Genomic DNA, 27,256 nt, shown 5'->3' with positions numbered 1-27,256 from the left:
GAACGATTAAGGATTATTCCTCTCCCAATTTTCTCTCCGCGATATTCTACTCCAAACAGTAAAACATCTGATAATTGATCACAATCCAGTTGTAAATATACCTTCGTCATTTGAACCATCCAACAAAAATTTGTCCTTTCAACAGCAGGTTTTCGTAATTCTCCTTTACATATTGACTCAATACTCATGCGAAAAAAATAACTGTCCCCGATTGAAATTTGTGTAGAATATTCATGACATAAGAATAGTCTGTCCTTGGTGTGATGAAGCTTCTGGCTAGGATCATCTAGGAATGAGGTGCGAACGATTGATTGTTGTAAATTGGGCAATTCAGCTTCAATACTTTCTCTAACATTTTTAAATGAGTTAGACTATCTCAATCTTAAAGATTGCACCACTTCTTTAAATCACTGATAGTGACTGTATGTCGTACTTCATGATAAGATGAGACTATACCTCATCTCGTTATGATTTTGTAATGTCACCTTCATGTATAAAATTCTCCCTGACCCGATATCATAAACATATATGAGAAATGTCACATCCTACCTCCTACCTTTGCCAACAAATTTATACCAGTGCCGCGCTTTGAATGAGCTTTCTTCATCTCCATTCACTTATAGGCATGTTTCTCGAAAAGCTCTGCAGGTTTGACTTTCCTCTATCTTTACATTTTCTGGCTATCAGCGTCCTCTAGCCACTCAGAAAAACAGAAGTACTGTCTTCGCAGGCGAATGTCTGAATTCTTCAATTGTATCTCGCTAAGTAAGAAATGAAGAAACCGAAAATTTTCGTTTGGGCAGGTGTTGGCGAAACGTGTCCATATTCTGGTAATTTCTTCTACAAAATTAGACTTTTTATGTCACTCCAATCCATCGTCAACAAGACTCGTGTTTTCTTTCTTAGATTTTTTAATAAAGATCCGAAAAGATCACATGTTAAAATTTACAAAAACTCACTTGATGAAAATTCAGAGTATAACTAGAACAGAAAATATATTTAAGATTTCAATGTTGGCAGCCTGTTGTTTTTATATCTTGCAGAAAAGACCGTTGATAAAGAGCTAGCTGCTTCTCACTGCAAACAGTTAGGCATAAGCTGCAAAGCTGGCTGTCTGGCAGCTGAAATCGCTTACATACAATAAAAATATATTGTAACCATCTTTGCTTTGGACTGGAATCGACCGCCATCTCTTCTAAAAAGTCTTCCGCGGACTTTAAATTTCAAACGTTACGTCGTTAAAGAAATAATCAAACATTACGTCTTTCTAAGCGGAGATAAAAAGGACGTTAAATTTGTGCCTTGACTCCCAGCCGGTTACACTCTGCGTTTTAAAAACCGTTCTTAAAAACCTCTCTAACGTTCATCATTAATTTGGTTCTGAAAGAATGCACGTGCATCTATTTCTTTCCTTTGGAAGAACGAACTGCATCTATTGATTCTCTTCCGATTCGAGAACTATTTGGCAGGTTCTTGGGCCTTCCGGACAAAAGTACTCCATTTATGGGAAACGTTTGTTCCGTACCGGAACTCCATATGAACAATTGTGCTTTGCATCTGCGTACAGGAACCAAATATTCAATGTCCACATCCCTCATCAATATAAACATTAAATGTAATTTATGTTTCACTTCTAACTAACGAAAATGGGTTCTTTGTATCGACTTAGTGATTTCTATGTGTTTTCGATTTTCTTGATCTTGGCACACCAATGTGGTTGGTATACTTTTGCGCATGGATGTTGTGTCTATTATTGTTTTTAGTTTATACGTAGTTTCCTATTTGACATAAGACATCATCATATTGCATTAGATTTTACGTGTTTTCCTGTTTCTTGTCGCTCGATGTAAGTGTGTTTGTATTTAATAAATTCTTCAATTCCTCTATCTCTGAGTTCAATGGTACGTTATTTCCCCAATATTTCCCAATTTTTACATTACTTCAGTTAAGTTTATGTTAAATGACAACGAAAACGTTGTGTAAAAATGCTGAGTGAACGTTCAAGTTGTGAACTTGAGTGTATTGCTCCAGTAGAAGTGGTCGTGGCTTGCTATTTTTTGTACCACTCTATCCTTAAGATATGATATGTTTGTTTCCATTTAGATGCAAATTTAGCCGAAAAGATTCGTAATAGCAATGATAGATTATTGAGAAATGTGCAATCTTACGAAATGGTACAACCTTACCTTCTTAATGGGGGTAGAGCCAAACGAGATATTTCAACCAAACTGTCGGTGCGTATTTCTCGTCTTAAATTGAAGCCTGCATTCGTGATCCTTGTTTTATTGTCTGAACACGTTGTACACGTCGCTGACGACCCTGAACGTCGCGCTCGGCGTAGGATCATTTGTTCATTAATGTTTGCTGATCACTTTTGACGTTTTTCTCAAGCAAGTCAAGTTTATTTACATATGCTTTACGAAACTTTGTAGTTTTACTTGACCGCAGTTTCATAAAATGCGATAGTTCGATTAATCAAATCTTCGCTACTTCTTTTTCGCAGGATGAGGATGGCCATATGAAAGACGTAACAATTGTTCTCCCTGGAACAAAAACGCATTTTAAATTGGACTTGTCCTTAAAAAGGTAAATGTACTTTGTACAAAACCTTGCAAATCTTTAGTTTTGTTGTTTTAATCCCAGGGTATGTAATGTATACCATGGAGATTTGCATCAAAGCTCACAGAGCATGTGCGTGACATTATTGTCATATTACAAAATGACAACTATGTCAAAGTTAGAAAACACGAATTTTAGTGGAAATCAATACATTCAAATTTAAGTATAATGAACCCACTACGCATATTTTAGAAGACCCAAGTTTTGACATGTTTATATATTTTGAAAACCATGTTAAAACATGTTTTAATAGTGATTTGTTTGGTCCTAACTTTGAAGAACGTTTTGTTACAAAGGATGGATCACGACTGGCAAAAGTAAATTCTTTTGATGACTATTTTACTAAAAATACAAATGTGTCCATTTATACATAAATATATTGTCAATTTGCCTTTGCAGACCACCCATGAAAATTGTTTTTACCAAGGAACTGTTGCTGGTGCAGAAAATTCTGATGTTTCTTTGAGTACTTGTGATGGAATAGAGTAAGTAAATTGTTTTTGACCAGTGATTAGATAGCGAAAATTACATGGTGAAATAATGAGTTAAAATAAAGTAACATCATCATTTTGTATATTATATTTTTTTGTGTTGTTTAGAGGAATCATCAAAACAAATAGTGGAACATACTTCATTCAACCTTTGAAATCTCATGATAGCCATGTAAGCAATGTCAAATGCTCTAAGCTATACTAAACTAGTTTTACCTAAGAGGTCAGAAAACTGTTGCACGAAAGAAACATTTCTATGTGTTTTTTCCTAGCAACTTACCTTAGCAACTTACAAATTAGTGATATTAATGTTTTAGTGAAGTTTTTAACTATTTACTTTGTTTTAGTCTGTAGAAAGTCATATTTTGTTCAATGCAGATGATTTGAAGCTTAATGAGGTTACTTGTGGTATGTATGTTATGAATGTTATTACTTTATTAGCTTTTATGATGCTTCAGACTCCTTTTTCTTTATCTTTAGGACATAGTTTGCATAGAACAACTCCAGGGAAAAATATAAAGCATGTATTTAAACGTTCAAGTGACTTCCAAACAAGGGTATGTGAGTTTTCATTGAATGGGATTGGTTTAATGATTTTGGGCTGATTTTGATTGATCGTTTATTTTCAAGTTTAAAAGAGATGTTTTGAGTGAAACGAAATATGTGGAGTTTTTTGTCATAAATGATCGCAAACAGGTAAGTCTTATGGTATATTCTGGTATGTACTAAAATTGATCAACTGATGAGTATTTTCTTCTCTGCTAAGCTATCTAGCAAGCATCTGGCGAACTTCCTTTATTATCACTAATTCAAATCAACATTCAGCTGAACATATGTGTGTTCAAAAAATCTTTCTTTGTGCTATTCTATTTACTTTTTGACATTTTTGAGAAATGTGAAAACCTTACCATTAAGATATTTGGCAAATAAACGTTAGAAGTATTTATTAAGGAACTAAAAAAAAACCAAGCTTAGGTTCAATACAATCAATTCATCTCACACCTCCACAAGATAATAATTAAAGTCATTTTAACAATGAAACTTGTTTTGTAGCATGATAAATATGGAGAGAATGTTACATTACGAACAAAAACTCTGGTGAATCATCTAGACTCAGTAAGTTTATGGAATTTGTATGACACTAAAGAATTATTACTATTCAATCTTTCTAGATAAAAAGCAGTTAGTCTACAAGATGCATGAGGCAGGTTGTACAAAATGTCTAACATGGCCATTATTTTTGCAGATATACCGTGTCCATAATATACGAATTGCCTTGGTGAGGGTTGATACATTAGTGGATGAAACTATCATTTGGACGGGAATGAATGCCTCAATTGGTCTGAAAAACTTCGAAGCATATATAAAAAACAAATATGCTAAAGACAAAGGCAAACATTTTGACAATGCGCAACTTATCACGTAAGTGTGAAATTATGGAGACTATGATCAGTGAACTTTTCATAACAAATCATGTTTTTCTAAATGTTTAAATAGAGGTGAAGATTTCAAAGGAACAACTGTGGGCTATGCACCCATACAGACTATTTGTGATTATCAAAGATCAGCAGCTGTTGTGCAGGTTGTTATTTCAATATTTTATATAATATTTGAATTATTTGCGTGATATGACTGCATCATATCAAGAATAGAGCCAGGATAATATAAATCTTTTTTGGGGGGTGGGTTACATGGTAGTTTTGATTAGATTTTTGGTGGCAAATTTGGATGTTGCTGTGTTGATGTCAAACATTTTCAAAACTATTTTGTTCTGATCCCATGGTTGGAAGATATATTTTGGAAGTGTGCTTCATTAAACCCAAGTCAGAATTGCTTTTGCTTAAATACTTAGTATGTATATAAGTATTTTGTATCGAAGTTGGCACCACTTGTGCAGCTCCTTTAACCCAGGCTAGTAGGGTGCATCCTTTTCCTCGCCCCCTATTAAACCCTTTCCTGCATCATATCAACCTATAGAATACTGATGAATCTATTTCTTTTCATATTAGGACTGGGATGACCTGGCTGCAGTGACTGCAGCAACTATGGCACATGAACTGGGACATAATTTTGGAATGCATCATGACCAAACTAGTATGTTGTCTACATAAAATAACATTCTGCATTATCCCTCCTCTCCCCCTCCTGTTGACAAAATTATTGATGATCCACAAGAAAAAATACTCATTGTTTGCATTTATCTGACCCTCTGTTGCAGAAACACAGCTAAATTTCCCTCCTTTGTTATTTAACTTAAATATTCTTTTTTGTTTATTTTCAGATTGTGAATGTCCGGAGGAAGAAGGCACAGTCTGCATCATGAGTGCTACACTGACACGGTAAATGCATTAGTATTGTAGCATTTGTGTCGTTTCTATGAAATCATCTTTTCCAGCTGACCTTTTGACTTTATGCTGACCCCTCCCCCTTTCCCCCAGTAAATTTCTGAAATTGTTGAAGAGAATTTTAAAATCTACATTTTTCCTGAAAATCCCTCAAAACGTAATCGCATATTTGGATCAACTCCCATCCCAACTCCACCCCCATCCCTACTCTACCCTCTTCCCCACTCCAGCCAATCTTAATTTGGTTCCAAATCCCTGTACTGTCAATTCTCCTTTTTATTAACTGACAGTCAAAACGTCAACAAGTCAAAAGATCGCCGTTTAGTATGGTTATACAATATGTTTTCTTGACTTTCTACTCAAAATGTTTGATTTTGGTATGCTCAATGTTATCCGAAGTTAGGTTGTTTGTTGTTTGATTTTGTGTAAATGCTATTTGGAAATTTACTTAATATTAGTGGGGCTTCCGTACACCAGACAAGCGCTCACTGTACTTCAGGTAGTCGAGGCACTACGACACAACCACCTTAATTTGCTGACGTTAATTTCTATGCGTGTGTTTTGCGAGTACCGTGTTTTGGCAAGGTAGGTTGCTAGTCTTTGGTTTTCAGTGAGAGGCTAGTAGAGTTGCCGATTATTTGTTTAAATGCCCGTAATTTTGGAACATTGATTTTTTGATGCAATATTTCGAACGTACCCTATCGCTGGGGAAGGGAAAGGTGTCATCTCGTATAATATGCAAAATAATTTTCACCCGAGGACGGAAGACGAAAGCTTAGCGTTCTGGCGCGATCATCCAATAATAAAAAAGCTCAGTACATTTCTTCCAATGGATGTTTCTTTTGATCCCTTACACATTTGAAATATAAGAAGTCTAACAGACTTCTTTAATTAAGAAATAAAAGATGTTTACTGTGCACAGGCTTATGCAAACCAAAGAGACTTATGGGAGAACTCGAGAGCAGATCAGTGCAAGCCCGAGACCGAAGGTCGAGGGTTGCACTTGCTTGAGAGTTTCAACGACATCTAATTTAAGAGAGATTTTGTCGTGGTGATAAATTTGAATATCGCCTTAAAAAGAGCAATACACAAAAATGCATACACAGCTGACAAATTTCGTATCTTACACAAATGCAAGTTAAGCCTTAACAGATAGCAGACGTTGACACCTGACGAGTTGTCTGCCGAAATGCACAGTGTCTTAAATTTCGAAAACAGTTTTTTCATAACTTTCGTGTTAGTACTCTTGTTCTAAAACAGTTCTTTTCAGGACTCTTCATCTTTCTCGGTTTTATCTTGGGTTTCGTGGTTTTTATTTGGTTTCAGTCCATTCACCATGGCAGTTGCTCTTTTTAAGGCGATATTCAGATGTATAATTTTTAGTTTCCTACCATACCTCTCTTGAATTCTCTTCTAATTCTTTCCATAACTGTTCGTTTCATCTTTGTTTCAAAATTCAACTTTAGGGTAGAACTTCGGTTGCATTCTTCAGGTTTAATCATAGTTAAATTTCATGAGAGAAAATTAGCATCTTTCCACATGGAATGTTAACACGTTTATTGGCTAAATGCCCTAAAATATTCAATAACGTTTCAATGATAACTTTCCTAAATTGTATTCAACTAGTGTATCGATCTAACATTACTATCTTTCGTTAATGTTTGATTAAAAATCTTTCTCGCCGACTGAAATTGCTATCATTCGAACATATTGAATCGCAGAGCCTATAGCCGCCGACACTCTACAAAGCTTACACTTTGAATTCATTTGTTGCAAAGTGAAAGTTTTTGGCTGTTATGACTGCATTCAAAGAATTTTTGATGTTTTCTTTCAAAAATTTGTTTTTTGTAGTCAAGCTGATTAGTTTTGCGTAATTTGTGACCAGTGCTCTTCATTTTCACACGGAACAAAGTTGGCGCCAATTTTATTGAAAGTCCAACATGGAACCAACATTTTCATATTTTTCAAATATCTCAAATTTTTGCTCAAAAGAACATTTTTCGCCGACGAAGATCAACCGATGGAATAAGAAATACCCTTCTTGTCCCTCATTTTGCCATAATGTTACTTTTCACAAGGATTTTGTACATATTTTTGTGTTAAAACGAGAAAGATGTCGGTCGCACAAGTTTGTTGCCGAAAATATAAATTAAAAATATTCAGCATTGTTTTGCTTCGAAGTATTCAGAATCCAGCAATAAGTAACACACTAAAGTAAAACGGAAAGAAAGACTTACAAACATACAAACTTGCCGTTTTTATACTGACAAGGTCCTCTTGCGAAGCGAACACACTGACGAAGACACGCAGTTGAACGCCAAATTTCACGAAATTCACAGACAAAAAGATTTACAAGTAAAACAATACGTAACTATACACCAAACAAGGCTTTTGTCATCGAATTTATCGACATCTGAAGTACTTTTTTATTAAAAAATTAATAAAAATTTCACTAACCTACCTCAAACCTTTCACTCTCAAGTCTTGGTGTGTGGAAAACTGAGAAGTGATTGATCATTTACGTGTTTTAAGATCATTTGGTGGCCTGATTTCATTGGCTGATTTTGATGTGCTTCCACTTCCACTACTAGTAATGAGCTTCTACCACTTCTACTGAGAACAAGCTTCTTCGAGTAGTCCATCTTTGAACGACAGGCAACTTCTAGGCATTTAGTATTTAGCTAATTGAAATTGTTGGTTTACTAGGAAACCTTCTACGAAATTCTCATCATGCAGTAGAAATCAACTGAAAGAAACCTTGGAGAATGGTTATGGGCAGTGTCTTTTTGATCAGCCAATTAAGGTTATATCCAAAATTCGATTCAATTTATCAACGAACCTTACTAAACGTATCGTTTTTCTTTTATTACAAATTTCCATTTGTCAATGTTTGCAATGTTTTAGATTTACGGCAGTCCCATTTGTGGTAATGGTTTTGTTGAAGAGGGTGAACAGTGTGATTGTGGAACAAAAACGGTGAATGAATCTTTTCACATAATTTCGTCGAGATTATTTCATGTTATCAATGTCGTCATACGTGTATGACGTTATAGGAATGTGACAGATACGGAAACAAATGTTGCAACTCCACAACTTGTATGCTTCATCCTGATGCATTGTGTGCTCATGGCGAGTGTTGTGATAAGAATCGCTGTCAGGTTTGTTGCCTTTGAACTTTATTGAATTAAAACAGTTACTACACAAGTAAAGATGAAGACGTTGTTTGATGTAAATATTTTTTCAACAGTTGAAATCTCGAGGAATTTTATGTCGTGAGAAAACAGATGACTGCGATCTTAGCGAATATTGCACTGGTGATAATGAACTGGTGAGTTGCACTACATCATTCGTGATTAAGTCATTCTTGGCTGAGAGCAACGTTGATTGCAAGATTTGGCGATATAATATAGTTGGTCGTATATATATTTCAGTGTCCTACAGATCATCATGTCCACAACGGTATACCTTGTAAAGACAACGAAGTGAGTTCCTTTGACGAGTGTAAACACGAGTTGTCCATCGTATACATAAAAACCATAAATTTGCCTATGAAAAAAGTGAAAACTAATTGCCATAATTCTTCTCCAACCGATCTTTGATTTCCTCTGTATTCATAGGGATACTGTTATGGGGGTATTTGCAGAAGCCTTAAACTACAATGTCAATTTTTATTTGGCAATGGTAAACTGTTTTTGTATTTTTTAATCTGCTGTGGAATAGTCCAATTACGAAAGTCAAATTTTTGTGATTTTTGCTGGTAGATGTTCAAGAGGCCGATGATCGTTGTTTTCTGAGGAATAAAGATGGTAGCCCGTTTTATCATTGTCTCAATGGAGCACAAGAACAACAAGCCTGCAGGGAAGAGTAAGTGATTTCACTATTTAATAAGTCAAATTCTAACATGCCCTGAATTGGTTTGAAGACGCTACTACGTTTTTTACTGTGTGAGAGATGTGATTTGCGAGTTATGTCCTTAATATCGTACAAACATTGGTGTGCTAAAGCATATCTGTTGTGACAAAGTTGTCGTTCCCATATAAGTAATTTAGATAAAAGTTGTACTTGAAAACAAATCCTGATGTCTTCCGGACTTCCAATTTTTAGGGACGTAAAATGCGGAAGGATTCACTGTCTTTCAAATGATCCTAATCGAAAACCGATTCGCGGGCAGAACAGGGGCTCTTCTTGGCTCACGTTCGATCGAAAATCGTATTGCCTGTAGGTTATATGTCCGTTTCTGTGAAAGTTTTTCTTGTTTTCTGATGGCTTTTTTATTATCAATAACAGTGTTCCTATCGTAACATGGAGTGATGGAATGGATCCACAATATGTACAAAATGGCACAAAATGTGCTGAAGGAAAGGTGAGAATACTACATTTATTAGTTGCTTTCCTGAGCATCGAATTCTGATCAAACTATCATCGTTGAGTTGGCCATAATCACGTGATGTCGCCATTTTGCTGCACGTGCTATAGCACTAACTCTTTTGATTGGTCAAGCTGAGCATTTATTTTGCAGTAGTAAGCAGTGACGTCGATGACATAAAAACGAGGAATTGGGAAAGAACAAACGTAGACCCATTGTTTTCTGATAGAAACTATTAAACTTTTAGATGTGTTATAATGGGAAATGTCTTCCGGTGAATGAAACTATTCCAATGTCAGCCAACGATAAATGTCCTAACTATTGCTCAGGGAACGGTGTAAGTAGTTCAAGGATCATGCAGTTAATCACCAGTAATATTCTCACCAGTTAATCAATAAGATAGTTTTGAGCTGTATTTTTGAATTGGATAAGCTTTTATCCTACATAATTTAATCGTGAAATTTCCGCTAAATGTATTCTTGTGCAACAAACCATTAACGTGAAATAATGAACATTCCAAGGATCGTGGTCTTTCTCTTGATCTTAGATATGTAACAATAAAGGCAACTGTCATTGTTACAATGGTTACGCATGCCCAGACTGTAAGGAACGAGGATCAGGCGGAAGCAGGGATAGCGGTCAAGGCTGCATAATAGCTGGCAAGAAAGGTAATGTGGTCTTTTTAAGATGTGCTTTCTACCGTGCCATAAGTCTAGTTGGCACAAAATAAACCAGCATTGCTTTTCGTTTTTTCCTTGAGTTATGTTGCATACAATACAAAAGCATGTGCCAGATAATTTCCATACGCTGTCGCGATGAAATTAAAAGTTTATAAATTAACAACGATATAACGCGTGCGCTAATTGGTCTAAGCAGAGTTTCCATTAGCTTGTGCAAATGTGGGAGACCAATATGAGCTCAATCAATTAAATCAAAGAGAGTTCGCAAAGCAATCATCTATACGTGTCAGAGGAAAAACCAAAGTGTTTGTTTTAAATTCGTCTGTATTGTTGTTTTATGAAAGAAATAAAAGATGTTTTTCGTGTTTGCAAAGTTTTATGTAATGCTCGAAGCTACCACCTGAGTTGTAAAAAAATAAACATGGATAATAATCTTTGAAAGCTTAAAGTTAATAATGTAAAAAGTTTGTTGTTCAATGATACACATCTTTTGCCACCAAAACTTTTTCACTTTCAATCTGTCTCTCTTTTCTCAGGTGGCGGTGGCGTCAATATTGTCGCAGCTATCCTTATTCCCATTTTCTTGATCATCCTGATCGGAGTAGCTATTCTTGTATACATACAACGACGAACCATACGCGATCGTCTCAGCCATTATAAATTTGTTCGTCGAAACACGTAAGTGTGCGAAATGAAGGGGAAAGGGGAGTGGTGTTACAATTTTTAAGCAAGGGAACTCAATATTAGTTTTATCCTTTAGAAATCCACCATCTCGTAAACCACCTGCCAGACAACCTTCGGGTCTGCACTCTGGTCTTATTTCTAATCCAACGCTCGTCGAGCAGTCCCCAGCCAACAGGAACGAAAGGCCCGCTAACCGACCGATAGGTAAGCTTTCTTTCTCACGATTTAATCCTTTTACGTTCAACGAGTGCCGATGTGTCGTTTTTTTAGTTCCATTGGTGCCAAAAGTGCCATCGTATTCGGAGGTAAATCAGGAGGAACTCGATCAAGGTGTCCAACCCCCACCACCACCTTATAATACGGGTCACAGAACCGTTGCATTGTTCCCACCCAATGCCCCACCAGATGATGTGTTGTACGAGAACACAAAACCAAAACCTGCCCCTCCTGTTCGTCCATTACTAAAGTCAAATTTACCTCGGACACCTTCAGCTCCACCCACATCCATCAATAACAAACCCAAAATTCCACCAGCTCGACCGAACCCTAACTATAAATCTACACCGGACATAACTGCGCCAGAGAAACCCGTCACGCCTAAACGTCCCAAGGTTGTCCCTCCTCGACCTAAACCTCGAGCATTTGCCGATAAAAATCGGTCTGTTCCGGACCACCTTGACGAGATCGAAGATACTGCGCCTACGGCAAAACCAAGAAACGTAGGGCCTCGACGTGGACACCAGTCTGTGCCGTTATTTGATCTTCCCGACAATTCTGAGGACGAAGGTTTTGTTAGACCTTCGGCTGTAAAAGCTAGTCAGGCACGGCCCTTTCCAGCAAAGAGACCAGGGCCGCAAAGAGACCAGGATGACAACGACAAACATCGAGTTGATTTTAGAGCTGGCCTCAGACCTGTTCCAAAACCCTGGGATAAATCGTAAAAAAATATGAGTAGCTTGACACCCTATCTAATGTTTTGATAGTGTATTTTTGTTTGGATACGGAAACTGCGGCCCGTCAATTTCCAAAAAAAACACAGTGAACCAGAATCTAGTTCTCTTCTTTTAGTTAGAAAACTTACTAACAATATTTTGACATTGCTGTCCCTTAATGTACTCCAGTATCCATGAGCCCGAATACGAAATCTGATTGGAGGTAAGCTTGAATATCGGGGTTACTGCCCAAAACATATAAACGATCGTTTTTTGCCTAAACTTATACTAATCTCAATAAAGTAATACCAAATAACGCTAACTTATAAGTTATTTTTCTACGATGTGCTTTTCTATGATTTAAGGGGTTACTCCCCTTTAAATTGAAGTAAATTTATTTCAGCACAAAGAGAGTGTAATGTTTTCAATGCTTTCACAAAATGATGAGTAGAGTTTAATCAATCGTTATTTTGTAGCTAAAGAAAAAATCTACAATCAAATATCGCCTTCCTGACTCGCGAATATTTACGACATTTTATAAATCCACAGTTGAAAATACATTGAAATGTATTAAAAAGACATTCGTTATTACGGGGTGTCAAGGCAATGTGAACACTTGGTCCCCGATGAACACTTCATTTTTCTATTATTGCAACGGACACGTGCAAGTGTTTTTCATTGAAGACAATATAAAAGTCACGGACTTTTTAATTTAAAGGAAAGTCCATATATTTTACAGTATAAAAGCCCGTTCACACGATCCGATTGCTTCGGTTTCGAGTTTTAGTTGCTTGTTCAGATTGTACGATAATTTTGTTAATATTTATATTCATTTGGATATTTATAGTCGTGAGAACAGCGATTTTTGTTAGTTATCCAGTACATTTATCGATATATTTTCGTACTTTTGTTTTTGTTTCCAAGTTTCAAATCTATGTAATTTGTCTAGTGGGCTAGTGAATTAACCATTGGCAAAACTGTAGCCAACCAACCATCTGTAAAGTTACCATCAACAATCCATCAGTGGAGATGTAACCCATTAACAATCAGGTTCTGCAAAGGCTTTTGTGCCTTCAAATTTCATATCAGTTGCTTTTTACTGTGTTCATTGAAGAAGATTAATACTTTTTAAAATCATACATGATACGAGTATCTTCTGTCAGACAGGCACCAATGTCAACAAAAATACTATTCCCATAAATAACGTGAACAATATAAATGGCGTGAAGATGCCCCAAACCGGCCATAACGCGTATGCACAGCTTAAAACAAGAAAATGCAGATTGAAGCCAATAACCAAAAAAAACTAAATCCAAAACAAAATATCTTACCAAATCATCCCAGCTATGAATGCTCCCGTAGCTATGGGTATTGCAAATGGTGCATGACTCTCCCAGTTGTCAATACCTTTAAAGTATGAGCACCAAAAGATGAGATAAAATGCTAGAAGGAAATTCACCAGTAGAAAAAAACATCCAATGTACAGCCATAATCTAAAAAAAGTTTCGGCAAAAAGTTCATTGCTTTAGTTTTAAGACAACAATGCAGACACATTTGTTAATCCACTTTATATCTTAGTGCAAATGTACAGGTTGTATCCAGCATGTAGCATAATATCAAAGAAACTTTCAAAATATTTTTGATTATTCGTTCAGGGGGGTACAAGGCAAAGGTCCCCATTTTTTCAAGCAACAATTATCTCAGAATCATTGTATATTTGACGCACATATATAACTTTCCACAAAGCACCAGAATATTTTCAATGTCCCTGGGCATGACTAAAACAAATTAATTTCAAAATAATTCAGTACCTATACACTCTAGGATCAATTTTAATGGCCATGTAAAAATCTGTGTAATAAAATACAGCCATTGATGCGACCATCCAAAATACCATGTGTATGTTCACAACGAATTTTGACTTGTTCTTTGGATCATTTTCCTGGAGGATTTTCCTCCCTTCTTGTTTGAGACGGTCTACACAAAATGTTAACGACAAGCATTTTAGTATACAAAATCCTGAATATCTGTACAGAAAGAGGCCAAACAGACAATACATTTCTACAAACTTATTGCACACCGTCTAACTTTTGATCGTACTCTCCTCTGCGATGTTTTATAAAAGCCTGTTTTAAGTTTTCATCCAATTCGAAGGCCATTTCTCAAATCGTTTCAGGTTTCTTTGTATTCTCTCTCCGAACAAAAATCAAAATGCAAGTCCAAATGTCCAAATCATTTAATCATTTACACCTTCCAAATGATTTATTGCCATCCGCCACGACGATTACGTCATAACTTTCTGTAAGATGCATGCGCAGTTCTTCGAATACACGATGGAAAATAATGGAATATTTTCCGGTGTCTGGTGACTGCAGACGCCAGATAACTAGGGGTGGTGCAAAGCATTGCCGTACCTACTAAAATTTGGCTTTTCTGCGAAGTAGCCATTAATTAAGCATTAATGGATATGTAACCAACAGACCACCAGTGAAATTGTCGTCCGACAGCTAAATTTGGGTTTTTAAGCTGCGAAAGGGCTTCACGTTGGCAGCTACCGAAGTCCAATACCAATGGCCAGCCGTATATGTTGCAATTTTCCTCATTTACTTTCGAGATGAAAAGCTTATTGGTTGCAAACTCTTTGCCGGACATTGTCTATTTTTGGGCCGACGAAAAGTTTACGGAGCACTTGAACGGTGTTTTTTTAAAAGAAGCAGTTATCAACGAAGATGACGACATGAGGACTGTTGATTTGAACATGGTGTTGCAATACTTTTCTCCTTTACTCGTGTCTCAGAGTTCCATGCAAAGACTTGGATGTGCATACAAATCGATCACTCTTGGAAATGGCATGGTCATTGTCCTTGACCAGGTAGTAACACCTTTGTAGAGTTGATAATCTGCTGAACTCTTAACAGGTTTTCAGCAAAAGAGCTCCAAAATTTGTCTTATGTTTTGAATGACTAACAAACAAATGCTTACAAACACAGCTAGCATCATATTATGATACAGAGACACATTTTCACAACCAGGGGTGAAGAGCTGCATGTTAAGCTGGGGTGGTGGTGGTGTAATAATTTACTGAAAAACACAAGGTATTTCGAACATATTTGGTGAAATAATGTTTGCTCATTTGGTGCAACATCATGCTTAATCAATTGGTAGTAACATACAAAACTTATTTATGGAAGATGAGACATTTATTATTGAAAATCGGTTTATTAGTTCAAAAGCAATGTGAAAATCATTTCATTGAAGACAAATATTGCATTTCACTCACCACTTCCTGGAGGGAGGGTGTGGGTGTGTAACATCTCCACACCTCTTGTCCACAACCAGGTTACTCGTCTTAATGCAATACTAAGGTTCTTACTTTCACCTGTCATTTGTGTTATATGTTTATATATGTTATATTGTCTAGCTAATGTAGAAAAACCGCATCAAATATTTTGTCAAAACAACTCTTAGAAAAAATCACTGTTTAACTTGGTCTGTAATCAGTGTCGGCATCAGTGTGGGACTTCTGTTTCCCTAATTTATTATTGGCCACTTCCTTTCCCCACCCACCCCCACCTCCAAGATATATTCATCGTGCTTTTCTCCAGTAAGGAAATAAAGGATTGTCCAACAAACTCAAGTCCAAATATTGCCTAAAATTACCTATTACTTAAAATTGATTGCCCCCCCCAAAAAAAACCCCCACTTCTTTGCCCTCCCCTATTCATTTTCATTTAGTGCCACCATAGTCCATAATATTTGCAATGGGAGATAGTAAGCTTTGCAACCAATGTTTTATACCCATTATAAAATATTTCAATACTTGCCAACTCAATATTGCATATTAAAAAACAGCATCTTTGAATTATACTCTTTGTATTACAGAAAGATGATCATGTCTACTTGGCCATGAACGGTGATGGACAAGAATCCGAAGACTTCTTGAGAAAGAAACTTCGTACATTCCAGTGTATTGTGCGCTTCCATTTTGGACTCAGTCTGGACTTGTTGAAACCTAGTAACAGACAGTCTCGCAAAAATCTCTGGGATTCCCTGAGTAACATTCTGACAACATATTGTTACCTTTCCAGTCAACAGCAAGCATTTCTTGTTGGAGCGTTGGAGATGATTGATATAAATGATGTTCTTAATGAGATGTGTCTTCATATACTTGAGGCTGTTGTGACAAAAGCCAACAGGGAAGGAGATCCTCTTGCTAGGCATGCAGCAATTCTTGTGAACTCCAAAGTTCTGGCTTTATATACACAGTAAGTCCATCTATTTCTTGTTGTTTGTTCTTTTGACAAATGTTATTATTATATATGTAACATTATTATAAATGTTAAATTACAATATTTTAAAACTTAAAATATTTTGTGAAATTGGATGTTTATTTGAATGAATTTATAACACTTACCAAGATAAGACATAACTTTGTTCTAAAACTTGCTCATCGCCCTTAAATCCTTGCTTCTTCAAGCAATATCTGAGAACAGTAGCGAAGCCAGCCCGTTTTTTTCTCTCTAATAATTGCAAATCTTTTTATGTCCAGTAAATGGAAAGCCAACGTATCACATTAATTATCTAAACTCTAAAGAAATGGATAATAGTTTGGCTGAAAAATTTGCTTCCTAGGAGCAAAAGATTGGGCTGGCTTCACCACTGTCTGAGAATATTAAGGCTTTAATGTTCTCAGACTCATGGGCATACAGACTCATATTTTTTAGAAGGTGCTGGCGGTAAATTTTAAAAAACAACCATTTTTATTTTGAATTCATTTCAACAGAACTTTTAAAATGATAATAGACTCTAAAACAATCTATGTATACCTCTTTTCATTCTTAAATTATTAAAAATTTTGATTTTGTTGAAATTATCCCATTTTGTACAACCAGTTACGTAATATTGCCTAATGAGATTTAAATCTTCAAGATTCGATATTTTTCGTCGACCATACGGGGATATCTTCATTATGTAGTCTTAATTGAGTAAAATTCTTCCGAAAGATTTCATCCATAAGTTGCCCAGAAACGGAAGGAAACTGGAAAATTTTCGGCGACTCCATTATGCAATACGACGTCATTAGTTGTACAAAATGGGACAAAAACTTCGATATCTCGAGAATGAAAAGAGATGTTCACAAACTGTATTAGAAAATCTACGGTCAATTCGAAAATTCTGATGCATAAAACTGCTACTTAAAAAGCAAAATTGTTACTTCAAAATTTTCATTTTTGTCATCAACCAGAAACAACGCACGCAAACTTGTTACCCACGATGTTATGCTACTCATGGCATTGCTGAACACGAAGTTCCCACCTCCGCTTCAATCCATCCCACTTTCGGTGAACAGAACCCCGCCGCCACTCGCTCATGACGTCATCCGGTTTAGCGATGTTCACTTCAAGCCCGAAGATTGTCCTTCTCAAGGTATCGATGAAGATAGCGCGAGCTCCTCTCAGTTTGGCGAAGCGAAGTCCTCGAACGTCGACATCAAATCTGGGCTGAACACCTGCCATTCGCTTTCGGAAGATGTCTTTTATCCAGAGTTATCGGAGGAACGCGTTTCCACTGGCGGCGAGAAGACTGGGGAGAGTGAGGAATTTAACAAGGAGTCCAGTGACTCGGTGGCTTCGGATAAGTATTTCACTCCGCCCGAAGAAAGCATACCTGAATCGTATACGAGTGCCTTTTCGGTGAGTATCCTTGCACGTTGCCGGACACTTGGTAATCACCGGAAGATAACTGTTGCTCAAACTGTGGCCATGAGTTAGGGAAAAAGTGTGAAATGCTAGCTTTCAGTTCAGAGTCGAGTTATGGTTTGAGAGATTTCATGTTTAGTGCTTCGAGAAGAAACAGAGTATTGTTTATTGATATTCGTAGCACTACTAATAAAGATTCTCAAACCTGAACAGACTTACGGCGAGCAATATCATGAATGACTCAGAGGCGTAGCCAGGATTTTCTGTCAAGGGGGGAGGAGTCAGTTGAAAGGGAAGGGTGACCGTCGTATAAACCCATGTAATGTGAGTAAAATATAATTTTTAGCAAGAATTTTCTAGGGGTGGATGGGTGGAGCTGGATCCCAGGCCCCTCTCTTGCAACTTCGTGAATGACTACCTTTAGTTCTTTTTCAGCCGCACAAATCACGGTTGTTATATGAAGCGAGCAACAGCAGCAACAGTTACTCTGATCCGGATAACGAGCTCTTCCGCAGGAGGATATTTTTAACATCAATTCAAGGTTTTTATCTACCACATACCGTACATTCAATGCAGATATTCCCCGGTGCAATACTACTTATTATAAGTGAGGTAAGTCTTAGTGACGTAGTCAGCGCGCGAGTTTGGTCGTGCTATGTTCGCTGTCACATGCAACAATAGTTGGCAACAGTCCTTTGTCACATGCAACAATAGTCAGCAATTCCCTTTGTCACATGCAACAATAGTCGGCAATGCCCTCTGTCACATGCAGCAATAGTCGGCAATGCCCTATGTTACATGCAACAATAGTCGGCAACAGTCCTCTATCACATGCAACAATAGTCGGCAATGCTCTCTGTCACATGCAACAATAGTCGGCAATTCCCTCTGTCACATTCAACAATAGTCGGCAATGCTCTCTGTCACATGCAACAATAGTCGGCAATGCTCTCTGTCACATGCAACAATAGTCGGCAATGCTCTCTGTCACATGCAACAATAGTCGGCAATGCTCTCTGTCACATGCAACAATAGTCGGCAATGCTCTCTGTCACATTCAACAATAGTCGGCAATGCTCTCTGTCACATGCAACAATAGTCGGCAATGGCCTCTGTCACATGCAACAATAGTCGGCAATGCTCTCTGTCACATGCAACAATAGTCGGCAATGCTCTCTGTCACATGCAACAATAGTCGGCAATGCTTTCTGTCACATGCAACAATAGTCGGCAATGCTCTCTGTCACATTCAACAATAGTCGGCAATGCTCTCTGTCACATTCAACAATAGTCGGCAATGCTCTCTGTCACATGCAACAATAGTCGGCAATGGCCTCTGTCACATGCAACAATAGTCGGCAATGCTCTCTGTCACATGCAACAATAGTCGGCAATGCTCTCTGTCACATGCAACAATAGTCGGCAATGCTCTCTGTCACATGCAACAATAGTCGGCAATGCTCTCTGTCACATGCAACAATAGTCGGCAATGCTCTCTGTCACATTCAACAATAGTCGGCAATGCTCTCTGTCACATTCAACAATAGTCGGCAATGCTCTCTGTCACATGCAACAATAGTCGGCAATGGCCTCTGTCACATGCAACAATAGTCGGCAATGCTCTCTGTCACATGCAACAATAGTCGGCAATGCTCTCTGTCACATGCAACAATAGTCGGCAATGCTCTCTGTCACATTCAACAATAGTCGGCAATGCTCTCTGTCACATTCAACAATAGTCGGCAATGCTCTCTGTCACATGCAACAATAGTCGGCAATGGCCTCTGTCACATGCAACAATAGTCGGCAATGCTCTCTGTCACATGCAACAATAGTCGGCAATGCTCTCTGTCACATGCAACAATAGTCGGCAATGCTCTCTGTCACATGCAACAATAGTCGGCAATTCCCTCTATCACATGCAACAATAGTCGGCAACAGTCCTTCAGGCCCAACGTTCCTCTAGATAAAATACGACTTATTTAATTTACAATAATTCAAAGGTAAAAAGAAGCGACATCGCGAAGGACTTGTGCACTCTCATATCGATCATGGCTGATCTCATCGAAGACAGCGTGAAAGTAAAAGAAACTTATTTTAACATTATGGAGAAAGTTGAGCTGCATTTGGGACGGATAGTTGAAGCATTAATAGGAAAAACTTCAAAAAAGGAGGTTGTGTATGTTTTCTACGGGCAGTAAAATACAAGCGCGAAAATAGTTGAAGGATTAATAGCAAAAACTTCGAAAAGGGGTTGTGCATGTTTTTTACGAGCAGTAAAATACAAGCGCGAAAATAGTTGAAGGATTGAATGTTTTATGAAGTGCGGTATTTGAAATTAAATGAAGATATGATCTTCGCACTTTGCTGGACAATTTAAGCAATCGTCTCAGGACCTGAAAAAATCAGGTGACTCAACGGGATTCGAACCCATGACCTCTGCGGTGCCGGTGCAGTGCTCTGACCTACTGAGCTATGAAGTCACACAGTGGTGAGCAGGTCAATATTCTCGTGAAAGGAATGTCGAATGAATGTTTTATGAAGTGCGGTATTTGAAATTAAATGAAGATATGATCTTCGCACTTTGCTGGACAATTTAAGCAATCGTCTCAGGACCTGAAAAAATCACTTGAGCTCAACAATATTGACCTGCTCACCACTGTGTGACTTCATAGCTCAGGAGGTCAGAGCACTGCACCGGCACCGCAGAGGTCATGGGTTCGAATCCCGTTGAGTCACCTGATTTTTTCAGGTCCTGAGACGATTGCTTAAATTGTCCAGCAAAGTGCGAAGATCATATCTTCATTTAATTTCAAATACCGCACTTCATAAAACATTCATTCGACATTCCTTTCACGAGAAAACTTGAGCTCAACAATATTGACCTGCTCACCACTGTGTGACTTCATAGCTCAGTAGGTCAGAGCACTGCACCGGCACCGCAGAGGTCATGGGTTCGAATCCCGTTGAGTCACCTGATTTTTTCAGGTCCTGAGACGATTGCTTAAATTGTCCAGCAAAGTGCGAAGATCATATCTTCATTTAAGTTGAAGGATTGATAGCAAAAACTTCGAAAAGAGTTTGTGCATGTTTTTTACGGGCAGTGAAATACAAGCGCGAAAAATAGTTGAAGGATTGATAGGGAAAACTTCGAAAAGAGGTTGTGCATGTTTTCTACGGGCAGTAAAATACAAGCGCAAAAATTAGCTACGTGTTTGTAGCTTTACTTGTAGCTACGTACGTAAATCGTCCAGGTTTGCCTTGTCCTGAGAAGGACTGTTAGTGTTGGTATTGAACGACGGTTCTTTTTTATTTTTTTTATTTAAAATTAGTTCAATTTTACCCTAAAGCCAATTTCAGAATGCTTCTCGCTAAGAAACTCCTCGCTTTAAACATGGTCACTTTCCGCAATTTTATGGTCAGGTGAACCATTGAAAATTCAAAGACCATCGAAAGTTTTTTAAAACCTTGCGCCTTGATTCTTTTAGCAACGTTTTCCCGACAATAAACCTTTTATTGATACACCCTGTACACTGAAAATTTCGTGATCGAACACTGCTTTGGCCCCACACGTCTTACGTAGCTGCGATCTCATAAGTCGCGTTGTGTAAATAGTTTTCAATTTTACAGAAAAACGTGGAAAAGCACGTCAATGCCGTACGTCAAAAATGGGAAAACGTCAAATTGAATGACCTGGCCGATCATGTTCAGAAAAAAGAAAAACTAAAGCCAGGTGCTCTCGAGAGTTCCCTCACCAATCTTTTAAGAGGTTTGCAGACTCTTTTCGGCATGATATACTGCTCCGGCGACACCGTCAAAGGACCGTCCATCAGCATCCATCATGCGAAAGCCTTGTACCGAATTCAGGAGATGGTTCAAAAAGATCTGAAAGATTACAAGGGATTCTTGGCCGTGAAAAGCGAACGGAATATAACCTTGACGCCATATCCTTTTTATATGTGGCCAAGTTTTGCAGCTTACATCCATTTGTAGTCTAACACCAATCTGTCATATGACAGGTTTTAGGGGAGTATCGAGAAGAAGTGAGAACCACCCATATCGTTGGTCTGAGGGTGCTGGAGCGCTGGTGCAAATTTCACTGCAAACTACTTACATACCAAACAATTAAGCAAAAGCAATTGTGATTACTGATGTTCAATGGAGCACACTTCCAAAAATCTCCCAATCGTTATTAAACAGCAAAATTTTACAATAAAGCACCCCTCCTACAAAACCAACGTGATGACAATCCCTGTCCGTGACTGTTCACCCCTCCTACAAAACCAACGTGATGACAATCCCTGTCCGTGACTGTTCACCCTCCTACAAAACCGACGTGATGACAATCCCTGTCCGTGACTGTTCACCCCTTCTACAAAACCGACGTGATGACAATCCCTGTCCGTGACTGTTCACCCCTCCTACAAAATCAACGTGATGACAATCCCTGTCAGTGACTGTTCACCCCTCTAACAAAACCAACGTGAAGACAATCCCTGTCCGTGACTATTTACCCCTCCTACAAAACCAACGTGATGACAATCCCTGTCCGTGACTGTTCACCCTCCTACAAAACCAACGTGATGACAATCCCTGTCCGTGACTGTTCACCCTCAAACAAAACCAACGTGATGACAATCCCTGTCCGTGACTGTTCACCCCTCCTACAAAACCAACGTGATGACAATCCCTGTTCGTGACTGTTCACCCCTCCTACCAAACCAACGTGATGACAATCCCTGTCCGTGACTGTTCACCCCTCAAACAAAACCAACGTGATGACAATCCCTGTCCGTGACTGTTTACCCCTCCTACAAAACCAACGTGATGACAATCCCTGTCCGTGACTATTTATCCTACAAAACCAACGTGATGACAATCCCTGTCCGTGACTATTTACCCCTCCTACAAAACCAACATGATGACAATCCCTGTCCGTGACTGTTCACCTCCTAAAAACCAACGTGATGACAATCCCTGTCCGTGACTGTTCACCCTCAAACAAAACCAACGTGATGACAATCCCTGTCCGTGACTGTTCACCCCTCCTACAAAACCAACATGACAATCCATGTCCGTGACTGTTCACCCTTCCTACAATACCAACGTGATGACAATCCCTGTCCGTGACTGTTCACCCCTCCTACAAAACCAACATGACAATCCATGTCCGTGACTGTTCACCCTCCTACAATACCAACGTGATGACAATCCCTGTCCGTGACTGTTTACCCCTCCTACAAAACCAACGTGATGACAATCCCTGTCCGTGACTATTTACCCCTCCTACAAAACCAACGTGATGACAATCCCTGTCCGTGACTGTTCACCACTCCTACAAAACCAACGTGATGACAATCCCTGTCCGTGACTGTTCACCCCTTCTACAAAACCAACATGATGACAATCCCTGTTCGTGACTGTTCACCCTCCTACAAAACCAACGTGATGACAATCCCTGTTCGTGACTGTTCACCCCTCCTACAAAACCAACATGATGACAATCCCTGTTCGTGACTGTTCACACCTCCTACAAAACCAACGTGATGACAATCCCTGTCCGTGACTGTTCACCCTCCTACAAAACCAACGTGATGACAATCCATGTCCGTGACTGTTCACTCCTCCTACAAAACCAACATGATGACAATCCATGTCCGTAACTGTTCACCCCTCCTACAAAACCAACATGACAATCCCTGTCCGTGACTGTTCACCCCTCCTACAAAACCAACATGACAATCCATGTCCGTGACTGTTCACCCCTCCTACAATACCAACGTGATGACAATCCCTGTCCGTGACTGTTTACCCCTCCTACAAAACCAACGTGATGACAATCCTGTCCGTGACTGTTTACCCCTCCTACAAAACCAACGTGATGACAATCCCTGTTCGTGACTGTTCACCACTCCTACAAAACCAACGTGATGACAATCCCTGTCCGTGACTGTTCACCCCTTCTACAAAACCAACATGATGACAATCCCTGTTCGTGACTGTTCACCCTCCTACAAAACCAACGTGATGACAATCCCTGTTCGTGACTGTTCACCCCTCCTACAAAACCAACATGATGACAATCCCTGTTCGTGACTGTTCACCCTCCTACAAAACCAACGTGATGACAATCCCTGTCCGTGACTGTTCACCCTCCTACAAAACCAACGTGATGACAATCCATGTCCGTGACTGTTCACTCCTCCTACAAAACCAACATGATGACAATCCCTGTCCGTGACTGTTCACCCCTCCTACAAAACCAACGTGATGACAATCCATGTCCGTGACTGTTCACTCCTCCTACAAAACCAACGTGATGACAATCCCTGTCCGTGACTGTTCACCCTCCTACAAAACCAACGTGATGACAATCCCCGTGACTGTTCACCCTCCTACAAAACCAACATGATGACAATCCATGTCCGTAACTGTTCACCCCTCCTACAAAACCAACATGACAATCCCTGTCCGTGACTGTTCACCAATGCAAAAAGAGCGTTGTTTGAAAGAGCGAGTAGCAAAATCATTTCTGGCATGACTACCCAATTTCTACTCAAATTATTCTCATTTCCCTTAATGATGTTCAAATATTTGGATGAGTTTCCTGGAATGGTTCACTTTCTTTATGTCGACCGCACAACGCATCGTGTTGTTGGGCCATCAATTAACACTGAAATGTCAGAGATTTTCAATCCGCTTGATCCCTCACACTACATCAAGCAGATTATCTGGGATGGATGGAACTACATTCAATCGTTTCTCGTTCAGGGTGAGATGGTTTTCTTATGTTTAGAGGCAGAGAGGAGGGGATCGAGCGAAACAGGAGGGTTATTATTTTGATGCTAGCGAAAGATTTACCGGGGGGTGCACGACGGGTGAATTTTACATTAAGAAATATCGATGTACTAAGCAGTTAATTGAAAGCGATTTTTCATATCTCCCAATCATGGTAAAAGAGTAGAGGAATTTAACAAAAGTCTGTCTTGTTACGGTTACACCTACAAACTAGCTACAGAAATATATAGAAATGCCCCCCCCTCTCCATACACACACTCACATGACTATCCTGGACCTATCCGTGTATGTTACTAAGATGTTTTATAACTACAAAAGTATTTGTCCGTTTAAATTACCTGTTTCGTAACGACGCATCACTTTTTGTTCAGGACACACAAGTGTGGCCGTCCGCTATGGTGACTTTCTGCTATCCTACGTTCTTTGGTTTGAAGACCGCTCAGGAAATCAAAGACCTGTGAAAGACACGAATGCATTTTCCACACCCTTCCCGACAGCACCCGGTATCTTTGGCTTGTCTTTTTACAGGTATGACCTCGAGTTGCATGCTGTCTGCTCGTCACATCGGTTTGACAAACTTGTAGAATGAGGTTGGTATAGTCCTGAGAAAGACTGTTTTTGTTGTTGACTCTGAAGATGACTACCGCTAAGGTTGTCGAAACGTCAGTCAACAACAACAAAAACAGTCCTTCTCAGGACTATACCAACCTGGACGATCGACATTTACAAACATGTAACGATACTCCTGGGTTCAAACCATTTACCTTTTGTAGAATGAGGTTTGCCGAAAGTGCCATCTTTGTTAAGTCAACGTTTACAGCACTTACAGCGCATTTTGTTTTTTAAGTATTGACAATATGATGCACGCTGAATGGTATGAAATTGGACGCAATTTGGTCTGAAACCAACTGATCAGCGCCGGTTCGCTGCGACAATATTCCGCCACCGAATTGAACCCACTTGTGTATTATGGCAATCCGTTTTCAAATAAAAAAATCATTGCGTTGATAACACGATGAGATATAGTCAGAAGACTTCCTCTGAAAGCAACCCATGTTGTTCGTTGTTTCAAAATCGATGTTCGCTTTAACGTAGTTTCAGGCAAAACAACTATCAGCCGAGAGAACACCAGACTTAAACCGTTAGGAAAATGTGGAAAACCGGCCTAAATATTCGTTTAACGACACCACACCATCTTGATTTTTTCAGTGAGCTGAAACGACGTTGTTTCCCTTCAATGACACAAGAAAAGATTCATTGTCGCGAGCTTTTTTGTATGCACTTGGGGGCATTACCGGTGAGTCAAGCGGCGGATCATGCCAGCAGGCTTGCAGCCAAGTTGGGTGGAACGATGATGATACCGCTGTTATTGTGAACATCACGGTAAGATGACGTGGAAACGAAATTGAGCATGACGAATTCTAATTGGCATTGGCTACTTTATTTGGAGTCAGCCACCTTTTATGGCATTTACAGCTGTGATAAACGGCAAAAACGAAATCTGCGTTTTTTACAAACGAAGCGATGAACACAATCTCAATATATTTATCGTGATAAATTGTATTATCACGCTGATTTGTAAATATGACAATGCGTACATTGATTTTTTATAGAAGCATTCCCTAGCATTCCCTATGTAACGCCGGTCAGGGCTCAAAATAACGGCCGGTCAGCGGCCCATTTTCGATTCATGGCAACATCCGTAAGCAACTAAGGACCTTGTGGTTGGTAACGGGAAAATGTAGTAAAACAATGCGTCGTAACCAGCATGTTTTGCGCTGTTGTTTTCCTGACAATCGGATCTTTTAGCCCCCCCAAATCACGTGTAAAATGCTTGTTCATTTTACACTTTGCAATAACATACTTCAGTTTAGCTTCAGTTAAAACTAATTATTTGCTGGCTAAACTTGTATGGAAGGGGGTTTTCGTACAGTCGCGAACCAACCGGATCTTTTATTCCTGCAAATAAAATTTTTCAGCAAAATTATTATTCATTTGTATAAAAAATCAAATCGATTCACAGTCTCTCCAGTGAATGAACAAAAAAATATTTGCATTGTGGGAGTAAAAAATACGCTGGCTTCGCTACTGTTTTATACTACATATAGTGGTCTGATTAGATTTTTTGGCCCATTCATCAACACTTAATTTTCATGTGTTTGGGCGATGTTGCCCATGTGAGAATTTCTCCCAATAAGTAAGGCAATGCATTATAGCGTTTTGAACGCTTTGAACGTCTGCCGTGAGAATCTTTTGTCTCAAAATAAACATCCTTTCCGCCTAATTTTGCGCAAATTATGCAAATTAGTAACCTTGACCTTCATATCGGTCGTTATTATGAACCACGCAGTTTACCTTAAACGAGTACGAGATTTGTCTCTCATGGTCTTCTTTATTTTGTATTGCTGCCTCCAGATTTCAGCGATTAAATGATTTCCTGTTCAAAAGGTCGAACGTTGAATCTTTGTTTCGACTCAAGTTCTATTCAAATGCAAACATTACAATTAGTTTTTTCAAACGAATAAATCAATGATAAAAAAATTTAGAGATGTATAGTTATATGTAATAAGATTACCTTGAATTATTGTACTCGTGAAGTTCGCGAAGCTGTTCTCTGAAATAAAAGAAAATATTATACTCGA

At 38.7% G+C, this 27,256-nt stretch overlaps 3 protein-coding genes across 4 annotated transcripts; 2 read left to right on the top strand and 1 right to left on the bottom strand.

The window, feature by feature from the left end:
• The first annotated feature begins 1,565 nt into the window (after window positions 1–1,565).
• Window positions 1,566–12,526, top strand: LOC124443828 (zinc metalloproteinase-disintegrin-like jararhagin). 2 transcript variants are annotated; one of them, XM_046994365.1, is made up of 28 exons: window positions 1,566–1,716; window positions 2,104–2,234; window positions 2,504–2,586; window positions 2,873–2,936; window positions 3,019–3,104; window positions 3,219–3,282; window positions 3,458–3,518; window positions 3,591–3,667; window positions 3,741–3,806; window positions 4,164–4,226; window positions 4,357–4,532; window positions 4,608–4,692; window positions 5,120–5,204; window positions 5,392–5,449; window positions 8,162–8,258; window positions 8,360–8,431; window positions 8,509–8,613; window positions 8,703–8,783; window positions 8,887–8,937; window positions 9,073–9,136; window positions 9,217–9,319; window positions 9,560–9,673; window positions 9,743–9,818; window positions 10,069–10,158; window positions 10,369–10,489; window positions 11,038–11,179; window positions 11,262–11,389; window positions 11,456–12,526. In XM_046994365.1, exons 1-28 carry the CDS (start codon window positions 1,647–1,649, stop codon window positions 12,124–12,126), a joined length of 3,084 nt encoding a protein of 1,027 aa, XP_046850321.1. In that variant the 5' UTR covers window positions 1,566–1,646; the 3' UTR covers window positions 12,127–12,526. The 2 variants fall into 2 exon arrangements, with proteins under 2 accessions (XP_046850321.1, XP_046850322.1); XM_046994366.1 differs by having other exon boundaries at window positions 1,578–1,716; window positions 10,369–10,488; window positions 11,043–11,179.
• A 281-nt stretch (window positions 12,527–12,807) lies between these two features.
• LOC124443829 (transmembrane protein 128-like) lies at window positions 12,808–14,369 on the bottom strand. The gene is made up of 4 exons (XM_046994367.1): window positions 14,198–14,369; window positions 13,929–14,094; window positions 13,449–13,610; window positions 12,808–13,379 (listed from the first exon to the last, which is right to left on the bottom strand). Exons 1-4 carry the CDS (start codon window positions 14,274–14,276, stop codon window positions 13,277–13,279), a joined length of 510 nt encoding a protein of 169 aa, XP_046850323.1. The 5' UTR covers window positions 14,277–14,369; the 3' UTR covers window positions 12,808–13,276.
• A 109-nt stretch (window positions 14,370–14,478) lies between these two features.
• LOC124443726 (Hermansky-Pudlak syndrome 1 protein homolog) lies at window positions 14,479–27,256 on the top strand. Its single transcript, XM_046994236.1, has 9 exons — window positions 14,479–14,989; window positions 16,000–16,382; window positions 17,363–17,810; window positions 18,252–18,428; window positions 19,820–19,990; window positions 21,447–21,760; window positions 24,407–24,588; window positions 24,986–25,142; window positions 25,824–27,256. Exons 1-9 carry the CDS (start codon window positions 14,702–14,704, stop codon window positions 25,987–25,989), a joined length of 2,286 nt encoding a protein of 761 aa, XP_046850192.1. The 5' UTR covers window positions 14,479–14,701; the 3' UTR covers window positions 25,990–27,256.

Source organism: Xenia sp. Carnegie-2017, unplaced genomic scaffold (genome assembly GCF_021976095.1).
Source record: "Xenia sp. Carnegie-2017 unplaced genomic scaffold, XeniaSp_v1 HiC_scaffold_21, whole genome shotgun sequence".
In the NCBI taxonomy this organism is placed as follows: Eukaryota; Metazoa; Cnidaria; class Anthozoa; order Malacalcyonacea; family Xeniidae; genus Xenia; species Xenia sp. Carnegie-2017.
Note: the sequence above shows the minus strand (reverse complement) of the source record. Positions and strands in the feature narration are given on the sequence as shown.

Excerpts from the sequence above, each read along its gene's own strand:
- LOC124443828 (XM_046994365.1), top strand. The coding sequence starts at position 1,647 with ATGGGTTCTTTGTATCGACTTAGTGATTTCTATGTGTTTTCGATTTTC. Across the intron at positions 3,283-3,457 it reads TGAAATCTCATGATAGCCAT|TCTGTAGAAAGTCATATTTT; the intron begins GTAAGCAATGTC and ends ACTTTGTTTTAG. Across the intron at positions 8,432-8,508 it reads GTGATTGTGGAACAAAAACG|GAATGTGACAGATACGGAAA; the intron begins GTGAATGAATCT and ends ATGACGTTATAG.
- LOC124443829 (XM_046994367.1), bottom strand. The coding sequence starts at position 14,276 with ATGGCCTTCGAATTGGATGAAAACTTAAAACAGGCTTTTATAAAACAT. Across the intron at positions 14,095-14,197 it reads GTACGATCAAAAGTTAGACG|ACCGTCTCAAACAAGAAGGG; the intron begins GTGTGCAATAAG and ends CATTTTGTGTAG. Across the intron at positions 13,611-13,928 it reads ATTGATCCTAGAGTGTATAG|ATTATGGCTGTACATTGGAT; the intron begins GTACTGAATTAT and ends AACTTTTTTTAG.
- LOC124443726 (XM_046994236.1), top strand. The coding sequence starts at position 14,702 with ATGTTGCAATTTTCCTCATTTACTTTCGAGATGAAAAGCTTATTGGTT. Across the intron at positions 16,383-17,362 it reads GTTCTGGCTTTATATACACA|AAACAACGCACGCAAACTTG; the intron begins GTAAGTCCATCT and ends GTCATCAACCAG. Across the intron at positions 25,143-25,823 it reads TTTGGCTTGTCTTTTTACAG|TGAGCTGAAACGACGTTGTT; the intron begins GTATGACCTCGA and ends TGATTTTTTCAG.